At 45.7% G+C, this 22,524-nt stretch overlaps 1 protein-coding gene across 1 annotated transcript in view; it reads right to left on the minus strand.

Annotated features, from left to right (window-relative positions):
* Positions 1-16,203, minus strand: part of MPC2 (mitochondrial pyruvate carrier 2) — a 48,950-nt gene extending 32,747 nt beyond the window's left edge. Inside the window, exon 1 of the mRNA XM_082247153.1 lies at positions 16,008-16,203. Coding sequence (XP_082103279.1) covers positions 16,008-16,110 — 103 coding nt within the window. The 5' untranslated portion in view covers positions 16,111-16,203. The remainder of the gene's footprint in view (positions 1-16,007) is intronic.
* Between the last annotated feature and the right edge of the window lie 6,321 nt (positions 16,204-22,524).

Raw genomic sequence — 22,524 nt, forward strand, 5'->3', positions numbered from 1 at the left:
GCATGCCCGGGAGTCATTTTCCAGCAAGGAACTCTGAACGTCCCCCCGGACCTTCAGAGCGCATGCGCCGCTCGCGTCAGCGGCTGCATGCAGTGCAAATATTTCCTAAACCGTGCCGGTTTAGGAGATATTAATTGTACCTACAGGTAAGCCTTATTATAGGTTTACCTGTAGGTAAAAGTCACAAAACCGCTTTAATTGTAATGTGCCTATGGACAAACAAGCGTTTATTCTTCAGTAAAAAAAAAAAAAAAAATAGAAAATTCTGCATTTTTGGTCAGTAATTTATGCCTCATGCGCACAAATACACGCAATTGTGCGCAAATCCATACTGCGCAGAACAAGAACACGTTTTTGCGAAAATGCGCGTGCAATTGCACGAACATATATGTGTGAAAATACACAAATACATACAAAAAAAAAAGTCTGAAAAAGTGGATGCTCAAACAGGAGTATCATGTGCAAGAACCCTAAAGTTAGTATCCCTCAATTTAAAGCTTTATTAAATCCCCCAGGAGAGCAAGAGTATGTAGCACTTGGTCCTATTCCAATCCCACTACTGATAGGATTAACTGACTGCTTTATACCAAGCTTTTAATGCAGCCAAGCCTCTAATCCACAGGTGTCAAACACAAAGCCCGTGGGCCGAATGCGGCCCCCCAGGCTACTTCATGTGGTCCTTGCACCTCTCCTGCAGCTGCAGCACCCCTGCCTCAGTAGTCGGCAGCAGAGGGGAAAGAAATCCATTGCCAGATCCAGCGCTTCTCTGTGCAGCTGCAGAAAGGCTTGTCTTTGCCCCACCTCCCCCCCCTCCCCTTCTCAACAGTCCACAGCAGAGAGGAGTGCAGAACTCCTCCTACAGATCCTGTACCTCTGTGCAGGCACAACACCACCTTGTCTCTGCCTCCCCTGGTCTCAGCATTCAGCAGACTCTGGAAGCTGACTCCAGCCCTCCTCTGGTCCTCCTCCAGACCCTGTACTTTCTTCCTCCCAGATCCACCTGCATCTTCTTCCTTGCAGAAGCACAAGGTAAGAGGGAGCATTGTGGTGTAAGAAGGGTGGGTGACTCTACTTCTGATGGTGGGGAGCTCTTGACCTCGCATATAAGGGTGTAAGGGGGCATGGGGTGCTCTGGACATCTAATCTTACAGATATAACCGGCCCTTTGAGAGCAACCATAATGCTGATGTGGCCCACAATTGAATTGAGTTTGACACCCCTGCTCTAATCATTACCCTTGATACTCTAGCAATCAAGTTAAATGTATTTGTCATATACAAGGTATGGGTTTCATATGTGTTTGCTTTCTCCCTCTGTCATCCCTTTCCCCACAAACAAGCCCTACCCCCCCCCCCTTTTTTTTTTTTAAATGGAGAAAAAAAAAAAAAAAAAAAAAAAAAAAAAAAAAAAACTTTCCCCACTGTCCTTGGATTTGGCAGAAAGTATGCATTCTGAGCACTGGCTAATGATCTGCTGATGAATGTCCCAGCTTGGCATAACAGAGGCTGTTCTAGTCAAAATCTCGGTTTTGCTTTTAAATGTTCACTAGGGCATGAAATGAAAATTTTCATGGCAACACTAGCATCACTAGCATCATTGTCAAATATCTCACTCAGCTTCCATGCACAATACTGTGCAATGCATGCTGAAATGAAAAAAAAAAAAAAAAAAAATCACAGCTTTACATTGGGAAAATGCAAACTTCCTATAGAGCCATGCTAAAAATACTAAAACATAGGGCGGACAAAACATCCTAACATTCATATAAAGAATTTTAATAATATTCAAAAAGTAGGCAACATTGAAACCAAATAATGCAGCAGGCACCTGGAAACAGCGGTAACACCCTGCAAAAAATAAAAAAAAAACAAAGTCAGGTAAGATTTTTAGCCCCATACAGATGTGATTTCCAAAGTCATACACCAACACATCGCAATGGAATCGCACCTAAACCAATGAATGAAACCGAATCGGACTCTTACAAATCCCAGTCAAAAGGAGCCTTTCAATTACTTTTCACCAGACGTAAAGCATGCCCTCTTGTCCTTTGCAATGACCTTGAAGTGAATAACTACATCAAGTTAACTATATTGATGACCTATGGATTTATACATGTTGATCTCCCCCCTCCCTCTTAATCTCCTCTTCTTGAGAAAATAAATTCAGCTCCTCTATTCTATCCTCATAGCTGAGCTCCCCCATGCCACTTATAGGTTTGGTTGTCCTTCTCTGTACTTTCCCCAATTCCCCCATATCCTTTTTTACAACTGGTGCCCAAAACTGAAATGCATATTCCAGATGAGGTCTTACTAATGATTTGTACAAGGAAACTCTGGCATTGGGTGGTGCTATTCAGCTTATGATTGACCAGAACACTCAGATCTTTTAACATTGTTTCCCCCAGTTGAACAACCCCTAGGTGTGCATATTCTTAGCCCCCAAGTGCATAACTCTACATCTATCAACATTAAACCTGAGTGGTCACATAGTTGCCCAACTAAACGGTGCATGGAGGTCGGCTTGTAAGTTAAACCTATGATCTACCAGAACACCTAGATCCTTCTCCACCATTGACTCCCATAGTTGTACTCCTAGAATGTACAATGGCATGCAGGCTTTTAGGGGGTGGCTACAAAAAATGTGGTAGAGAGTTGGCTCCCTAAGACATGGGAAACCAAGACGGCAGCTCAGGACGGAATCTGCTTTGGGAGAGCAGCAGTTGAGAAGATGACAATGCTGGATTCACTGGGCTTGTAAATGTGTTCATCCATGAGAAAGTACCAGCAAAAAAAAAAAAAAAAAAAAAAAAAAAAAAAAAAAAAAAAAAAAAAATCGCTCTAGTGATTGTGTTTATCATGGGTGATGCAAGGTCTACTTCAATGTCCAACTACTTTTGGGAAGTGAAGTAAAAAATTTCTGTCAGAAATACTGCAACCAACTTAAATTTGTATGTGTACTGTCCCATGTAGGCCTCATTCATATGGGGGCTGTGGCCCATACAGCGTAAATTGGCAGTTTATGGGGCTGAAGCCTAAGGGCCCTTTCACACGGGCGCTCCATATGTCCGCAAATCATCCTATTTTTTTGCAGATGATTTACGGACATAATGTAAGTCTATGGCATTGCGCATGTCAACGGATGACCATCCGCTGACATCCGATTTTCTTCCTTTCAGTTCTGTTCCGTTTTTTGGAATGGAACAGAACCCTATTTTTCCTCCCTTCAAAAAACGGAAAGGAAGCAAAATCGGATGTCAGCGGTGTCATCCGCTGACATCCGCAATGCCCATAGACTTACATTATATCCGTATATCATCCGCAAAGGGATGGGATGATATGCGGACATACGGAGCGGATGACATAAGTGTCATCCGCTCCGTGAAAAAAAAAAAAAAAAAGGACCGGAGCGGAGCCATAAAAACTGATCGCCCGTGTGAAAGAGCCCTTAGGCAGCTGTGTGCGGGCAGTCTATAACTCTGTGGGGATGTATCCACTGTAAAGACACAGCTACTCTTCTTAATTTAACAGGTGTGTAGAGACAGGTAAGCGCAGACAGCACACACCTGTCAAATATGGACAAGCGGCTGAGTTTATACAACCTCTGACGCCATAGACCTAGGTAGGCCACCTACATGCAGCTGCTGGGCCACAGTGCCCATGTGAATGAAGCCTTATTTACAATGCAAACCCTCAACAGAAGACAGGCTATTCAGCCACCCAGTCCACCAACCCAGTTCAGAAACCAATAGCATCTAGAAGTTATCTAACTCAAAAAAAGAATAAATAGGTTGACATTGCCAATATCCTTTAGAAAATTCTGGATGCTTGACTGCCATTGTAAAAATGTGACCTCTATACTTTGAGTCACATGAATTTTTCCAGTGCTGGCTGAGAGCCATAAATGGCTCATAAACCACTAGCTGAGACTGGGGATTTAAAAAAAAAAAAAAAAAACAAAAAAAAAAAAACAAAACCTTAAAGGCATAGTTTTTCCTTTACCGAAAAACTGCCTATGCAGGTAAGGGGTGTCTATGGATAGAAAAACTGCAGCCTTGTCCAAAGCTGAATAATGCCCCCTGCTATAGGTGTAGGCTATTTCCGTACCTTATAAAGCCTGACTGAAAAACTTCCAGAGATGGCATTATCCTGTCCTGCCTTGTTGCTTGGATATCACTAAGACATGCCCAGCTGTTACTGCTCACCTCCACCATCACAGAAGTGAGCTCTTTCTCTTGTTTAAACCCCCTCACATGCGCTCTCTCATCTGATGCAGTAGCTCTTAACTCAGCAATTGAGAGCTCCCTCCTGTGATGGGGAAGGTGAACAGTAACAGCTGGGCTTCTTAGCAACATCCTCAACATGTTGCTTTCCTGAGGTATAAACACTTGTCAGCCGCCTCCATTGGTTTAAAAACTCTATAACTGTACCTTAACAACACCTAGAGCATTTATGGCATTGTTAGTGAAGCATTTATAAAGGGTTAGCTTAGTTCTGGGGGAGAGACAGTGGAGGTTCCTGTATCCCAGAATGCATTGGGAAATAGAGAACAAGGACCAGGGCTCGATAAACCCCGGGCGCCAGGTCGCATTTGCGACTAGAATTAATGACCTGGCGCCTGGGGTGCCCTGCAGGAGGTGTCCTGTTACTTTTGCGCCCCCACCTCCTCCCCGAGTGCACGGACTTCCGTGCCGTCCAAAAATTGAGGCTCCGGCTTTTCGGCCTTCTTCTGTGAGATGAGAGGCTTCCAATGGGGAACTGGCACCCTCTTGTGGGGGCCGGGAGTAATGACTGTTTCCACTGCCTGTTCTCCATGCCTTCCCATCTCCTTTTAAAGAGGAGATGAGAGGGAAGTTTTTGCAGGCTTCATCTCCCTTGCTTAAAAGGTAAGTGGACAGGGAGTGTGGCTATTAATTTATTTTTTTAAATTAAAAAAAAAAAAAAAAAAAATATACAGTGATAGATATAGATTATATATATATATATATATATCTTTTTTTTTCTCCTCATCGCCATGCCACAGCCTAAGGCCCCTTTCACACGGGCTGTCTGATCAGGTCTGCCTGTCAGTTTTTCAGGCAGACCTGATCGGACCCTTCATTCTCCTCTATGGAGCAGTAATCTGCTGCCATCTGATCCTGTCCGCAAAAACAGACGGATGGTGGTTCTATTTTCTATCCATCCCGTGGATCGGATCAGATGGCATCGGATGGAAAGAGACAGACAGTCTGTTTCCATCCAATTGCGCTATAGAGGAGAGTGGGGTTCTAGTCGTATTTATGTGTAAATTTAGTATCCGTTTTATTAAATAAAGCTTGGTAGTTTAAAAAAAAATAAATAAATAAAAACTGGCTCCTAACTTTTTTAGCTGGCTCCTAGATTTCAGGCAAATTTGTCAAGCCCTGACTAGGACACAGCAGCTTTAGTTAACACAATTATTCTGCATGAAGGCAAAGTCATCAAACCAGCCAGCAATAATGACAGTGCAAGGCAGGAACAGAGTAGAGCCCTGCGCGGGACTGTTTTATTAAACCCGCACCCGAAAGGTTCGTGTTCCACTCCCGCTCGCACCCGAAAGGTTCGTGTTCCACTCCCGCTCGCACCCGAAAGGTTCGTGTTCCACTCCTGTTTAACCCGCTGGATGTGTGTACAGTAGGCTTTGGCTACTTACAGAACGTCCCTGTGCTGTAATACTCCATGTACCGCACTGAGCCAATCACGGCAAGCTGTGTATTCTATTATTGCATACAAAGCCTGGGATATACAAATGGTGTTTTCGTCATTTTACTGGGAGAGAAAAGGGTTCCTCTAATGGCTCGGATAACAAACGTGATTTTGCCACGATTTTACTGTGCTTATGTTGTTTTTCACACCATAAAATAAAAATGTATTTTTATTTTTTCTAACTGTTGTTTTAAGTTTCAGCCAAGTGCATCCTGAAATTTTCAGCTTCGGTACTCAAAAATTTCCATTTGGTGCACCTGTACCTTTGTAGTCAGCAAAGTTGGAGTGGACCAAGCCAAGTGTCAGAGATCAAGGTATAGGAATCTATCTTCATCACAAAAATACCGCTATCGCACCACAACAAAGTCTCAAAGCAGAACATTGCCTCTACATCACTCGCTCTTTAAGCACTTCCCAGTAGAAAAAGGTTCATGGGCATTTATCAAGCATTTTTGATACTTTGAAAGCACAACAAAAACATACATTAGTTCCGGTTCCCACTATTGCGATGTGGGAACACGCATCGCATTCGCAGCACAGGCAGTTCACACTGCCATATGCGAATCGCTGGGGGTGTCAGTTCAAAGTTAATGACACCCCCAGATCACATATCGCAGTGCAATCTGACAGTTCGCACATGAATCAAGATCGCACTGGTGTGAACCACCATGCGATCCGATTTTGCTGCGGACCAAAAAAGGCCCTGTGCGAATTCACTGCGATTGCGGTGCGAATTCAGCCATACAAACTGAATGGCTGAATTCACACCACACAGACATCACATGTGATTTTAGGAGCAGTGCGCTCCGAATTACATGCAATGTCTGTCACCACAATAGTGTGAACCGGCACTTAATGAGCATTGTTTCATTCTTTATAATCAACACGTGTGAACAAGAACTGACATTTAAGGATTGGTAAGTGGTAATATAATAAAGCTTTGCTTTTGGTTTAATGCTGCTGAAAGGTGGCCATACACAAGGCAAACAACAGATTCTTCATCAATTAAAACATCGAACAAGGCAACACATATAGCCTGAAATACTATGAATCAGGAACGATCTACAGAAAAACTAACATTAAGCTCCCATTCACATCAGCGCGATTTGACATGTCAAATCGCATTCCAAATCGCAGCCTATTGCCGGCAGCAGCACTGTCCCAATGGGTGCGGCGCCGCACCGATTTCCAAAAGTAGTTCCTGCACTACTTTTGGCAACTTTGTGGGCAATTTCATAAGACATTGTGTATGAACCCGCACAGATATTTAAATCGCCCCCGAACTCGCACTGAAATGCGGGTTTGAAATTCAGCTTAACTCGCACGATTTCAAATCTGAATTCAGTGCGAATGTACCCTTAAACCAATCTGTATTAGGATCAGCTGTCTGACACCTACAGATCTTCAGGCTTTAGACCAAAACCATATAATATATGAGGTGGTCAAACCTAAACACTTTCCATTTGTATGCAATCAGGCAGGCAGGCAGGCCTTCGTTCTACATCGGCAAAATATAAAGGAAATTGAACAAGACAATTGTATAATGTGTAGGTAATTTTAGTCAGCTCAGTCAATTTTGTTGCATTGAATAATCGACTGAATGATTTCATTAATTAGTGCATGGCCACCTTTACATAGAGCGTCTTTTCTTTGTTTTAAACACTTCCCACCCAAGAATGTGCCTGTACATCCTTGGGTTTCATTGGTTATACCGGGATGATGCCTGAACCTTCAGGCATCATCCTGGTACCATTAGTTTCAGCCAGCGATTCCCTACAAAGCAGAAGTGATCCGAGTGGCAAAATAGCCACTCGATCTCTTTTGTGGGAGGCGGAAGGGGGTCCCATCCCTCTCCCGCCGCCTCCTCTCCAGTCCCATCGCGGAGGCCAGGAGTGATGCCGCTGGCGGCGATGGCTGCCTGGGACAGAGAGAGGAAGGGACGTCAGTCCCCTCTCTGTAACCCTGGAAACTGGAAGCAACGAGTATTCTTCACTTCCAGTTCTACCCCTTTGTTTACCTGGCCACCAACGGTCAGAGAAGCAGCCGACAGGACTAATCTCGGTCCAATCAGCTGCTTGGACTAATAGACCCAAAATTTCTCCATAAAGAGAACCTGTCACGGCCCATGCTATCACAAGGGATGTTGTTCATCCCTTGTGATAGCAAAGTTTGAACAAAAAAAATAAAAATTTAGTATAAAATAAAAAAAAAATAAAAATGTAAGCGCCCCCGTCCCACCATGCTTATGCGAATGCATACGTTATTCTCGCACGCATATGTAAACAGTGGTCATACCACACAAGTGAGGTATTGTTGCGAACGTCAGAATGAGAGCAATAATTCTAGCACCAGACCTCCTGTGCCACTCTAAACTGGTAACCTGGAAAGGTGCTTAAAGTGTCACCTGTGGAGAATTTTAAGTACCGTAGTTTGCCGCTTTTCCACGGGCAGACGCAATTTTAAATCATGACATGTTAGGTATCTATTTACTCAACATAACATCTTTCACATTATACAAAAAAATTGAGCCAACTTTACTGGGGTTTTTTTGGGTTTGTTTTTCATTTCTAAAATAGTTTTTTCCCCCAAAAAAATTACGTTTGAAAAACCGCTGCGCAAATATTGTGTGACAAAAAAAATTGCAACACACACCATTTTATTCTAAAGGGTATCTGCTTAAAAAAATAATAAAAAAAAAAATTTATATATATATATATATATATATATATATATATATATATATATATATATATAGTGTGGGGGTTCTAAGTAATTAATTGTCTAGCAAAAAAAAAAAGTAGATTTATACAAGCAAAGTGTCAGAATAGGCTTTGGAAGGAGGTGGTTAATATACAAACTAACCAGCAGGGAAGCGAAAGGTAGGAAAGTATAAGAAGCCGAAGAAGTGACAGTTATGTGAACCTTTTCCTGCGCCCTTCATGGACAAAGAACAGGTTCACCATAGCCCAGCCCAGCCCAGCCTGCATTCCAATGCAGTTCCAATGCAGTGTAGGTATAGGAAATGCTATGTCGCACTGTAGGGTGGTCTGGGTTTATCTTGCTCCCAGCTAAATGGCGAGATTTGAAAGTTAATTGAATGAAAAACAACTGTGAAAAATGTAGACAGACAGGAGCTACATGTTAGTCTCATTCCAGAAGCCGACATATCCACTTTAAGGACCTAAGGGAACAATCGTTAAAAGGAAAAACAAGCAAATGAAAGTCACACCATCTAGAAGGCACCTAATATAAAGGGCAAAACAAAGAAGTGCTCTAATATGTATATGTGTATGATCAACACTCCAAGAGGACTGAATGGCTGCTGTAGGGAGCGCAGAATACATTTCCAAACATTTTATTACCAGTGCGTAGGAGACAAGTACGGTCATATCTCAGAGAAGGGTTGGCCTCAGAAGACTATGCAACAGAGAAGAACTAAACCCATCGATTAACCATTTCCCAAGATGGTTACATAAGGGCTCATGCACACTGCAGCTCAAAGAAGCCGTTCCTACAGGCTATTGAGCTCTTAATTTTTCTGCCTGAAAAATCCCCTCCGTGTAAGCCAATGTGTCAATGCACACTATGGCTTTTTCAGGAGTTTACAGGCAGAAAAAAAAAAAAAAAAAAAGCTGTTGTGGGGGAAAAAAAAACAAAAAAAAAAACACGCTTATGTTTAAAAAAAGCTCAAAGAAGCTCAATGAAAATGTGCAAGAGAGCCCAAAAAAGTACAAGCTTCTTCAAGCCGAAATAAAAGCTCAAATGCCTGCAAGGTCTCTTGCACACAATACTCTTGCACACTGTTTGAGCATCTACTTTTTCAGACTTTTTTTGTATGTACTTGTGCATAGTTACACGCATTTTCGCAATTTGTGCATTCATGTAAACGTATTCTTGCGTTTTTGTTCTGCACAATATGTAAATAGGCATTTGTGCACATTTGCATACATGAGGCGTAAACTACTGACCTAAAAAGCAGATTTTTCTAATTATATATATATATATATTTTTTTTTTTTTTTTTTTTACTGAAGAATGCACTGCACTTGTGTATGCTCCTGTGTGTGTACAGGCACCTTACAATTAATAGGCTGTATTTTGGCTCCGTAAAAAAAAAAAAAAAAAAAAAAGGGCTGTACTGAGCTGCAGTGTGCAAGAGGCCTAAAAGCAGCTTTTTTTTTTTTTTTTTGAACTGCAGTGTGCATGAGCCTCTAGAGGCATGCCCTAAACCAGGGGTATCTAAACTTTTTAAACAAAGGGCCAGTTTACTCTCCTTCAGACTTTAGGGTGGGCGGATTGTGGCCAGCGGGAATAAAACATTTTGTAGTCATCAGTGGAAGTAAACAGTGCCTGATCTTTGGTATAAGGGGGGGGGGGGAGAATAGTGCCCCATTGTTGGTGCCAGTGGCAGGAATTATGCCCCAGTTTTAGTGTTAGAGGGCAGAATAGTGCCCCATATCAGTGGGTTAAATAGTGCCCCAAGGGCCGGATAAAGGCAAGCAAAGGGCCGCATCTGGCCCCCTGACCACATTTTGGAGACCCCTGCCCTAAACAATAGGAGGTTATAGTTGCTTCTGCACTCAACTGGACTCCATTCTGAACTTCTGCACCCGCACAAAGCAGTTCAGTGCCTTGAGGTCCAGGATTGGATGCACCTTGTGTTCATTACTGGGAACTGTAAACAGGTTTGAGTAAAAACCCTGAAAATGTTCAGTTGTCGGAACCGGGACAATCACCCCTTGAAGTAACAAGTCTTGTCCCCCCCCCCCCCCCCAAACATACCCTGTAAGCGGTCTGAGGACAGGCACAAGTTGGAAGGAAAGAACCTTGCTTGGGGGGGGGGGGGTAGGAACGAAACTCGATCTTGTAGCCGGATGGTATGACTTCGTGGATCCACCTGTCTTATACCAGGGAGGTCCACGGGCCTGGAAACAGCAAAGACACCCCCCCACCCCCGATACGGATAAGGGCGCACCTTCATGTTGAAGAAGCCTTGTCTGCAGGTCTGGATGAGTGGATGAGCCCACTCTCGGCTTGCCAGACCAAGTTCGCTTGGATCCACCAGAGGAGGCCCTGAACAACTTTGATCCCTTGTCATTCGCCCCTGAGGAACTAAAAAAAATTATGAGCCGAGGAGGATGGCCCACATCTACGACAAGGGTTCTTGCCATTACTAGCCTGTGGAAGAAAAGGTACTCTTCCCCCCTGTGAGACCTTTAATGATGTCATCCAGGGTAGCTCCAAACAGGTGATCCTTTTTTTTTTTTTTTTTTAAAAGGAGAAGAGGAGGATCAGTCAAGGCCTTTTTAGAAGTCTGGTCCGCAGACCAGCAAAAAATACGCTGAAGGGCCACTGCTGAAACAGAGAGCCGAGCCGCATCCAAAGAGGCATCACAGATAAACTGCAGCCCCTGGACCAACTGGTCTGCCAGCTCAGCAAAGGCAGGGGGCAAGCAGCTGTTCTCCCTCCAGGTCACGTAGAAAAGCTTAGCCCACTCGGTCAGAGTTTGCGACACCAGGGCAATGGCAAAATACCAGTATCACTGGCAAACCAGCCAGGGTGTACATATTGCGGGCCACAGCCTCCGGCTTCCTGTCAGCCGAGTCCTTAAAGGCCAGGGACTCTTCAACCGGAATTATGGTTGTTTTGTTCAATCTGGAGCCCGGAGGGTGCACTTTTTAAGAAAGGACTCCTTATAGGGGTACCGCATAGCAAATCGCTTAGGGACCACAAGGGGACATTTGGCCGTTCCGACTCTTTAGCAATAATTCTGTCAAAATAGGCGGGGAAAGTAAACACCTTTGCCACTCTGGATGGTTTGGGAGTGCCAAGGGGAACCAACGCCTCTGTCGCAGCTTCAGCTGCGTCCTCCATTTTTAAAAGGTATCACGCACAGCTACAATCAGTGCATCCACAAGTGCCTTTTTATGTGCAGTTGCAGAAGTGGAGGAATCATCCTCGCTGTCTGAGAACTCAGGGCGCGTGGTCGCAGACCCAGCAGAGTGACCCACATCCACAGCGGCCGAATCAGATTCAGGATCCGAGTAGAAAGATGTGGCAGGGGAAAGCAGGGGTGTTTTTTGCTAGCCGGTCACCCAAAAAAAAAAAAAAACACCTCCACCCGGGACAGGACCACTGTTAGGGCATCGATGGATGGTTGGGACCCGGATGGCCCTGCAGCCTCAGAGTGGATCAGGTGGGGAAACGTGCTCCAAAGACTCCATGAAGGACCCCACAAAAATAAAGGGTTTATAAAACACTGCTAAGGGACACCCCCACCGCTCCAGCAGCACCACTCGGTAGCCAGTAACAAAGCACATTATCAATCCTCAGCAGAGAGGAAGAGGACCCCACCAGACACAGGCATCTGCAACCACCAGGATAATCTGCAATTTACATGCGGCGATCAGGAAGTGAAAAGATCCAGAAGTTAGCACCAGGGGATGAGGAGGGGCTCCCACAGGGCTCCACTGTCATGGTCGCCGCTATTTTCAATTGCAAACCACTGCAAAATGGCCACCGGATTACACAAACATGGCCACCATGCATTGAGCACACAGGGTACAGCAAAGCAGCGGCCCCACAAGGCTCCCAAGGACCCAGGAGGGATCCCTAGGCCTCAGAAAAGGGGACAGGCAGGAAGGGGGGCCCCTGGCAGGAGCCCCCCAACCAGGTACAGCCCCCCCTACAGCCGATCGCCAGCGGAGCACCCCCATCGCCAGCACAGCACCCTGTCCCCACCCCAGGCAGTGGACCTGGTCACCCCACAGCCCCAGTGAAGGGGGGGCAGATGGGGGGGCGATATGGCCCACAGGGACCACCAGACCGATGAGGGGGGTGCCTAACGGGAAGGAGGGGAACCCAGGGGTCCGACCGTCCCATGGAGGGTCCCACGTCCACCCCAAAACCCTCCAGGGGGTGAGGGGGGACAGTTACCATACCAGGCAGGCTCCGCTCCAGACAGAACCTCCTCTCCATTGAAATGGGGGGCTGTCGGCCAGGAAGAACGCTGCGACTCGGGCCGAGACCCCTATCATATGCAACCTCGCAAGGCATTTAACTTGCAGGCCAGCCCTCGTCCGGTGACCTAGCGTGGACCTGAGGTCTGTGTGCGCTCGCTGGCCAGACTGGGGTGACCAATGGATCTGGATTATCCAGCCCATCACCCAGTCCGGCAGTTGATGGTAGATCTTACAGGAAAAAAACCCAGGAGAAAAAAAAAAAAAAATTGAATAATCTATCTAAAAAGAAACAATTGCCAGGACCAGAGATCCCAGCAAGGAACTAGGTCCTTAGTCTTGACTAGGCAGAAAAAAAACTGAGTACCTATAGCAGAGAGAGAGAGTATACCCCCTGGGACTGCCCATAGGCAACTTTTTTCTGCTTATTGTGTCCTACTCCTGTAGGGGGCAGTATAACCCAATGGTTAAGAAGATCGGGAGCTGTGTCCTCCATGAACGAAAGAGAAATCAGCACTTTGTATAAATGTAGAGAAGAGAAGACTGTAGATAAACAGGTACAACTTATGTACGAGGATTGGTTTCATCTCTGTATCACCTGAGGCCACTAATTTCACTGGATATATGGAAGGGTTTACAACCACTTTAATACATCTAAAAGCACCTATCAACGCAATGAATGTTTACACTGTAATGGTGGCCATATACAGAACAATTTTTTAATACAATCATTTTACTGATTATAGGTTTTTTTTTTGTCTGATCGGGCATATGATGAAAAAGAATGTTCAATCTCACTTAATTTTAATTTCATTGGAATGATAGGAAAAGGGGAAGGCAGTTTCTATGCCCCCTTTTCCTCATGGGAGAAGTGGCGGGAAAAGAGGTTTCAAGTTCCCCTGGAGCAGTGAGGCGGGAACATTCTCTATCCCTTCTTTTTCCTCAGGGAAAAGGGCGGGAAGAGGGAGTGTCAATTCCCCCTCTGAGGCAGTCAAGTGTAGGGAAAGGGGTCACTTGGATTGCCAGGTGACTGAGCTCACCTGCAGGGACACGTGACCTTAGGAGAAGATTCTAGAACAGCCTGGGGGGGCCCGATATAAGGAGGGTTCCATTACAGCTGGGCTCATTCGCCTCAGAAGGCACAGCTGTGGTGTTCCCCATCCCTCCCTACAGGTCACGGCTGTTATGTGGGGTGTCACCTTTGTTGTTGTACAAAGGGGGACGGTTTCCTATTAATTTATAAAGTATTTTTGCTATGTATGGTTTTTCTAAAAGTTGGGAGTTATGAAATTCCGCTAATTTATTTACTGATACAGCCTGAGCCGTAGTGGCTAGGTTGTCAAAGTGTTTTGATGTTGATGTTTTATTGATAAAACATTTAAACCAATAATAAACCGCCGCGGCCAATTTATTTCCAAAACAAATGTGTGTCTGCTTTATTTATTTAAGTCAGAAAGACATCAGACTCGTCGCTGTCGTCACGTTCCGTACCCGATGACGAATTTTCCCACTAATCGCTATCGCTAAGTTCTTCAAGTAACTTCGTTTCACTGTTGCTGTTTTTTAGTTCGTCTAAAAGCGTTTTTTGCGCAAAAAAGGGCTTTTTGGACGCCATGGTCATTCTCTATTTTCCAGGCACAAAGAACTGGAAAAGCACAGGCAGGGCACTGGAAAAGTCACCAGGTGCAATCCTGTGGTGAAATGGCATGATAAAGGGTAATCCATTAGAATCACAACTTTGTATCGTGTCATTTGGTGTATTTACGTTTTTGATTTGCCGCAGGTTCCACCCCCCTACGTCGCAACGCATGCAGGGAAGGGAACCGGAAGACAGGTGCCGGCATCTGCCGAGCACACAGCGGGGGACAGTGGGAGGATGGCGGGGGAGCGCAAGGAAGGGGAGTAGGATTCTGGGGTAAATACCGAGTGTGGCTCGGGGTTACCGCTTTTGGTACTGAAAATTAACCCCGAGCCACACTCGGGAATACCGCTAAGGAGGTTAAAAATTAATGAAAAAATTCCTGAAGTCAAAGCAATATTTACAAACCAGGCGCTCCTGGGATGCTTGTAGGGTGGAGGGATAGAAGTAAGCCTGTGAGGCTCCCCAGCGGTTGTTCTGCTGTTAGCCAACTAATGGCTCAGTAAAGAGATTCGCACCCAGGGCAGCCATAGGAAAAAATCCAGTCCAGAAGTCAAAGCAATAATCACAAATCTGGTGCTCCTAGGGTGCCTTTAGGGTGGAGGGATAGAAATAAGCCTGTGAGGCTCCCCAGCGTTTTTTACTGCTGCTAGCCAATGAGCATAGGAAGGGTGCTGATATGGATAAAAGTATATGAGGAAGGCAGCGCATGAACCACACCGGAATGCAATGGATAAGGAAGTCAGGTGAACATCCAGTATAGAAAGGGTTAACAGTTTATTGGTATTGATAACCGAAAAACAAAGTACATAAAATGCTTACATGCCCCTGGGCTGGAGTGGACAAGGGCACCTGGCAGCAAGCAACACGAGTGCGAGGAGGTCAGTCTCCCAGGACTGCTGAGCAGTGTCTGGCCGGAAACCAGCCGGCGCGAGGATGAAAGGACTCCGCTGTAGTTCCGTAGCGGTGACATCAGCCGGACAGGCGCCACATTAGCGGGGAAGTACCAGGAACCAGGGTGGACCACAAGCTATATGGTTGCCATGACTACATGTTTTGCGCTATGCGCTTTATCAAGTCATCCATAACTACCGCTACAGAACTACAGCGGAGTCCTTTCATCCTCGCGTCGGCTGGTTTCCGGCTTAGTGCACACACTGCTCAGCAGTCCTGGGAGACTGACCTCCTCGCACTCGTGTTGCTTGCTGCCAGGTGCCCTTGTCCACTCCAGCCCAGGGGGATGTAAGCATTTTATGTACTTTGTTTTTCGGTTATCAATACCAATAAACTGTTAGCCCTTTCTATACTGGATGTTCACCTGACTTCCTTATTCATTGCATCCCGGCGTGGTTCATGCGCTGCCTTCCTCATGTACTTTTATTAAAAAATTCCTGCCTACTATCCCATGGATTTCTGTTCAAGCTGATCTGAAAAATGTTGTTGAAATCAGTTTTGTTTGAATCGATAAATAACAAAGCTACGCGCCCTCTTGATATTTCACGGATCTAGTCATATTATCCAATTCTCCGAAGAATGGTTGGATCAGATGATTACATGTATGGGCATCATAAAGGTGACCTTTAGTGTACCCTTCATGTAAAAAGACAGAAAATCTTTTTGCTTGGTATTACTGATTGACGTGATCAGTAAGGCATGCAGGACAGTCATGTCCTTGTGAAATGCATCTCACCTGCCGGGTGGTTGTAGAAAGGTCTCAGCTTGGGAGGCAGTATGAGCTCGATTTTACCCAGAGCCCGGTGATAAGACGCCCTCAGCCCGACCGCCGCCGCCATCTCTGCTGCTTGCTCGGTGATAAGTGCGGAGACTTGGAGGGCAATGGATACAATTACTAAACTGGGCGGAAGCGGCAACTGTCAGCACAAGGTCTCCAAGGTGGGCGTCTATGCCGATCGCTTTTCTTATTGGTTTAACGTCTATACACAGCGGGGACAAGCCCCGCCTCTTCCGGACAGCTGTTAGTGCGTTTCATTGCTGCGTTCCACCGTGCAGGAGCTGACCAGAGCGGCGTGCTGAGCGGGAGGTCTGCGTGACATTGCCTAACACGGGAAGCATTTTACAGGAAGACTGCACTCCCCCCATGTTTCATGGCTGAGGATTTAAAGGGAACCTGTACTGAGAGAAATGCATAGGCAGTTATTGGAGACCACCTTCTGGGAAGGGGATTCTTCTCTGCAGGTGTTCTGTCAGAAAACTCTACCCCAGGAAAATCTGATAGAACACCGGTTCGTGCCCCAGCACTGAGGTTTGGGTTTCTGTGATCGTCACTTTCAGTGATTCTTCCTCTGATTCATTTCTAGGGTGAACGACGTACAGCGTCATTGAACCCACTTTCTGTGATCGTCCTGCTGATGTTTCCTGGGGTGAATGATGTCCAGCGTCATTAAACCCACTTTCTGTGATCGTCCTGCTAATGTTCTTCTGGGGTGAATGATGTCCAGCGTCATTGAACCCACTTTCTTTGATCGTCCTGCTGATGTTTCCTGGGGTGAATGATGTCTAGCGTCATTGAACCCACTTTCTGTAATGTTCTCCTGGAGTGAATGATGGCCAGTGTCATTGAACCCACTTTCTGTAATGTTCTTCTAGGGTGAATGATGTCCAGCGTCATTGAACCCACTTTCTGTAATGTTCTCCTGAGGTGAATGATGGCCAGCATCATTGAACGTGCTTTCTGTAAGCGTCCTGCTAATATTCTCCTGGGGTGAATGATGTCTAGCGTTATTGAGCCCGCTTTCTGTAGGCGTCCTGCTGATGTTCTCCTGGGGTGAATGATGTCCAGCGTCATTGAGCCTACTTTCTGTAGGCATCCTGCTGATGTTCTCCTGGGGTGAATTATGTCCAGCGTCATTGAGCCCACTTTCTGTAGGTGTCCTGCTGATGTTTTCCTGGGGTGAATGATGTCCAGGGTCGTTGAACCCACATTCTGTAATGTTCTCCTGAGGTGAATGATGGCCAGCGTCATTAAACCCACTTTCTGTGATTGTCCTGCTAATGTTCTTCTGGGGTGAATGATGTCCAGCGTCATTGAACCCACTTTCTTTGATCGTCCTGCTGATGTTTCCTGGGGTGAATGATGTCTAGCGTCATTGAACCCACTTTCTGTAATGTTCTCCTGGAGTGAATGATGTCCAGTGTCATTGAACCCACTTTCTGTAATGTTCTTCTAGGGTGAATGATGTCCAGCGTCATTGAACCCACTTTCTGTAATGTTCTCCTGAGGTGAATGATGGCCAGCATCATTGAATGTGCTTTCTGTAAGCGTCCTGCTAATATTCTCCTGGGGTGAATGATGTCTAGCGTTATTGAGCCCGCTTTCTGTAGGCGTCCTGCTGATGTTCTCCTGGGGTGAATGATGTCCAGCGTCATTGAGCCTACTTTCTGTAGGCATCCTGCTGATGTTCTCCTGGGGTTAATTATGTCCAGCGTCATTGAGCCCACTTTCTGTAGGCATCCTGCTGATGTTCTCCTGGGGTGAATGATGTCCAGCGTCATTGAGCCTACTTTCTGTAGGCATCCTGCTGATGTTCTCCTGGGGTTAATTATGTCCAGCGTCATTGAGCCCACTTTCTGTAGGCGTCCTGCTGATGTTCTCCTGGGGTGAATGATGTCTAGCGTCATTGAGCCTACTTTCTGTAGGCATCCTGCTGATGTTCTCCTGGGGTGAATTATGTCCAGCGTCATTGAGCCCACTTTCTGTAGGTGTCCTGCTGATGTTTTCCTGGGGTGAATGATGTCCAGGGTCGTTGAACCCACATTCTGTAATGTTCTCCTGAGGTGAATGATGTCCAGCGTCATTAAACCCACTTTCTGTGATCGTCCTGCTAATGTTCTTCTGGGGTGAATGATGTCCAGCGTCATTGAACCCACTTTCTTTGATCGTCCTGCTGATGTTTCCTGGGGTGAATGATGTCTAGCGTCATTGAACCCACTTTCTGTAATGTTCTCCTGGAGTGAATGATGGCCAGTGTCATTGAACCCACTTTCTGTAATGTTCTTCTAGGGTGAATGATGTCCAGCGTCATTGAACCCACTTTCTGTAATGTTCTCCTGAGGTGAATGATGGCCAGCATCATTGAACGTGCTTTCTGTAAGCGTCCTGCTAATATTCTCCTGGGGTGAATGATGTCTAGCGTTATTGAGCCCGCTTTCTGTAGGCGTCCTGCTGATGTTCTCCTGGGGTGAATGATGTCCAGCGTCATTGAGCCTACTTTCTGTAGGCATCCTGCTGATGTTCTCCTGGGGTGAATTATGTCCAGCGTCATTGAGCCCACTTTCTGTAGGTGTCCTGCTGATGTTTTCCTGGGGTGAATGATGTCCAGGGTCGTTGAACCCACATTCTGTAATGTTCTCCTGAGGTGAATGATGGCCAGCGTCATTAAACCCACTTTCTGTGATTGTCCTGCTAATGTTCTTCTGGGGTGAATGATGTCCAGCGTCATTGAACCCACTTTCTTTGATCGTCCTGCTGATGTTTCCTGGGGTGAATGATGTCTAGCGTCATTGAACCCACTTTCTGTAATGTTCTCCTGGAGTGAATGATGGCCAGTGTCATTGAACCCACTTTCTGTAATGTTCTTCTAGGGTGAATGATGTCCAGCGTCATTGAACCCACTTTCTGTAATGTTCTCCTGAGGTGAATGATGGCCAGCATCATTGAATGTGCTTTCTGTAAGCGTCCTGCTAATATTCTCCTGGGGTGAATGATGTCTAGCGTTATTGAGCCCGCTTTCTGTAGGCGTCCTGCTGATGTTCTCCTGGGGTGAATGATGTCCAGCGTCATTGAGCCTACTTTCTGTAGGCATCCTGCTGATGTTCTCCTGGGGTTAATTATGTCCAGCGTCATTGAGCCCACTTTCTGTAGGCATCCTGCTGATGTTCTCCTGGGGTGAATGATGTCCAGCGTCATTGAGCCTACTTTCTGTAGGCATCCTGCTGATGTTCTCCTGGGGTGAATTATGTCCAGCGTCATTGAGCCCACTTTCTGTAGGTGTCCTGCTGATGTTTTCCTGGGGTGAATGATGTCCAGGGTCGTTGAACCCACATTCTGTAATGTTCTCCTGAGGTGAATGATGTCCAGCGTCATTAAACCCACTTTCTGTGATCGTCCTGCTAATGTTCTTCTGGGGTGAATGATGTCCAGCGTCATTGAACCCACTTTCTTTGATCGTCCTGCTGATGTTTCCTGGGGTGAATGATGTCTAGCGTCATTGAACCCACTTTCTGTAATGTTCTCCTGGAGTGAATGATGGCCAGTGTCATTGAACCCACTTTCTGTAATGTTCTTCTAGGGTGAATGATGTCCAGCGTCATTGAACCCACTTTCTGTAATGTTCTCCTGAGGTGAATGATGGCCAGCATCATTGAATGTGCTTTCTGTAAGCGTCCTGCTAATATTCTCCTGGGGTGAATGATGTCTAGCGTTATTGAGCCCGCTTTCTGTAGGCGTCCTGCTGATGTTCTCCTGGGGTGAATGATGTCCAGCGTCATTGAGCCTACTTTCTGTAGGCATCCTGCTGATGTTCTCCTGCGGTTAATTATGTCCAGCGTCATTGAGCCCACTTTCTGTAGGCATCCTGCTGATGTTCTCCTGGGGTGAATGATGTCCAGCGTCATTGAGCCCACTTTCTGTAGGTGTCCTGCTGATGTTTTCCTGGGGTGAATGATGTCCAGCGTCATTGAACCCACATTCTGTAATGTTCTCTTTGGGTGAATGACTTCCAGCGTCATTGAACCCACTTTCTGTAATGTTCTTCTGGGGTGAATGATGTGCAGTGTCATGGAACCCACTTTCTGTGATCGTCCTGCTGATGTTTCCTTGGGTGAATGATGTCCTGCAATATTGAACCCACTTTCTGTAATGTTCTCCTGGGGTGAATGATGTCCAGCGTCATTGAGCTTTCTTTCTGTGATCCTCCTTCTGATGCTCTTCCAAGTTGAATGATGTCTAGTGTCATTGAGCACACTTTCTGTGATTCTACTGATGCTCTTTCAGGTTGAATGATGTCAAATATCTCTGAACCCACTTTTTATCATATGGGGATGGAGGTGTATCACTGGTTGCACCAGACCACTTTTTTAATTTTTGTCATACTCCTGATGCGCTTCTGAGATGAATGAAGTTCATTAACCACTTCAGTACCAGGGACTTTTATCCCCTTCCAGCCCAGGCCTATTTTTAGCTTTCATCGCTATTACATTTTAAATGACAGTTGCTCAGTTATTGTGACACTGTACCCATATGAAATTTTTATAATTTTTTTTTCTTTTGGTTTTTAATCACTGATGTTTTTTTTATTTTTTGCTAAACTCCTGTTCTTTGATCCTCCCTCTAAAGCTCATCTGAGTTGAATGATGTCCAACATTATTGAACCAACTTTCTGTAACTCTCCTACTGATGCTCTCCTTGGGGTGAATGATGTCCTGCATCAGCAAACCAATTTTATGTGATCTTCCTGATATGTTTATTGCAGTCTCATAATTGTATGTCCATAGTGTGAAATCTAAGGCACTGCTTCCTGGACTGCTGGTCTCAGTTGATCTTGCAATGTGTTTTGGTAATGTCACTAATGTGCTGTTCACTTTTCTCCTACATGAAGGCAAAGAAGTTTGGTGTTTGGGAAAAATGTCCTATGCACATGTGAAGGTAAACGTCAGTGCCCAGCAGCAATGGCATTTACGTGCGTACAGGAGCTTATAGCTATTTAGTTCTGTGGCCATTGTGCACCTTGGATATGGGAAAATTAGATATTTTGATATGTGAATTGAATGTTTTAATGAGAAAATTGCTGTGAGATAAAGTAAGAAATGCATTTAATATGACTCTGGTTGTTTAAAGAATTATTGTAGTTAATAATAAACTGTGCATAGAGATATTAATATTTTAAAAAGGGTAAGACAAGAGTTTAATGCACAAAATTTGCAATGATGCATTTCACATCGCTCCAATGGTAAAATCGGACCTTGACTTGAAGTATTCAAGCCAATTATGTCATTCCCCAATTTCCCCCCGAGAGGAAAGCACACCACAACTGCCACGAACCAGTGTCCTTCCCAGCTCCCTGCAGTGCAAAAGCTGGGCAGCCAATCACTTCCCCTCACCCATGTGCTGCAATGTGTCCAGGAAGCACGGGATCACTAATACCTGAAAGCAGAGGCATTTTCTGAAAGCAGTGAACCTTTGTGAAAAATTATAAATTTGGCCCCCCTGGTTTGTGAATAAGAAAATGCGGGTGTGTTTCTAATTCTGCTGAAATTGGGTGAGGCTTAAAGAAATGTGGTAAATTGAGTTGACATGCAGTATACAGTATTAATGTATATAATGAGAAAGTGTTGAATAGGGAATGTACAGCACAGTATCCATGCAGGTACATTAGAAGGGCAAGGACCCAAGATTGGACATTAGGGCACTTGTTCAGTAGTGATACAGAATGCAGGGGTCAGGGATCAGTAGTAACTTGTGCAGAGGTCCGTAGTAAGTAAGTCACTCAGTGGCGGAACTACCAGGGTCGCAGCAGTCGCAGTTGCGACGGGGCCCTGGCGTTCCACCACTGTAGGGGGGGCCCGCCGCCTCCTGGGAGATGGGCATTGCACTGTCTGCATACACTCCCCGCCCTGTCCCGCTGAGTGCACTGTCTGCACTTCCGAGTCCCAGGCACACACTCCCGCCCCGTACCGTACCGGCGCTGAGTGCACTGTCTGCACTCCAAGTCCCAGGCAGGCACACACTCCCCGTCCTGTCCCGCCCCGCTCCGCTGAGTGCACTGTCTGCACTCCCAGGCACACAGTCCCCGCTCCGCCCATCGTCTCCGCCCTGCCTCTTCCAGCCCATCTCCTCCGCCCGCACTCACGGGCACTGACGTTCACACGGCCCCACCCATTGAGTTCCCTGGAGCAGAGGACTTCACAACATGAAGCAGATATCCTACAGAATGACCTGGACAAAATAACAGAGTGGGCAACGACATGGCAAATGAGGTTTAACGTGGAGAAGTGTAAGGTTTTGCACTTGGGGACTAAAAACATAAAAACACAATACACGTTAGGAGGGGAGCCCTTGGGGGAATCAAAAATGGAGAAGGATCTGGGAGTCTTGGTTGATGATAGATTAGGAAACAGCATGCAATGTCAAGCGGCAGCTTCCAAAGCCAATAGAATATTAGCATGCATAAAGAAAGGGATGCATTCCA

Source organism: Pelophylax lessonae, assembly GCF_965119305.1.
Source record: "Pelophylax lessonae genome assembly, chromosome: 2".
NCBI classification, from domain to species: domain Eukaryota; kingdom Metazoa; phylum Chordata; class Amphibia; order Anura; family Ranidae; genus Pelophylax; species Pelophylax lessonae.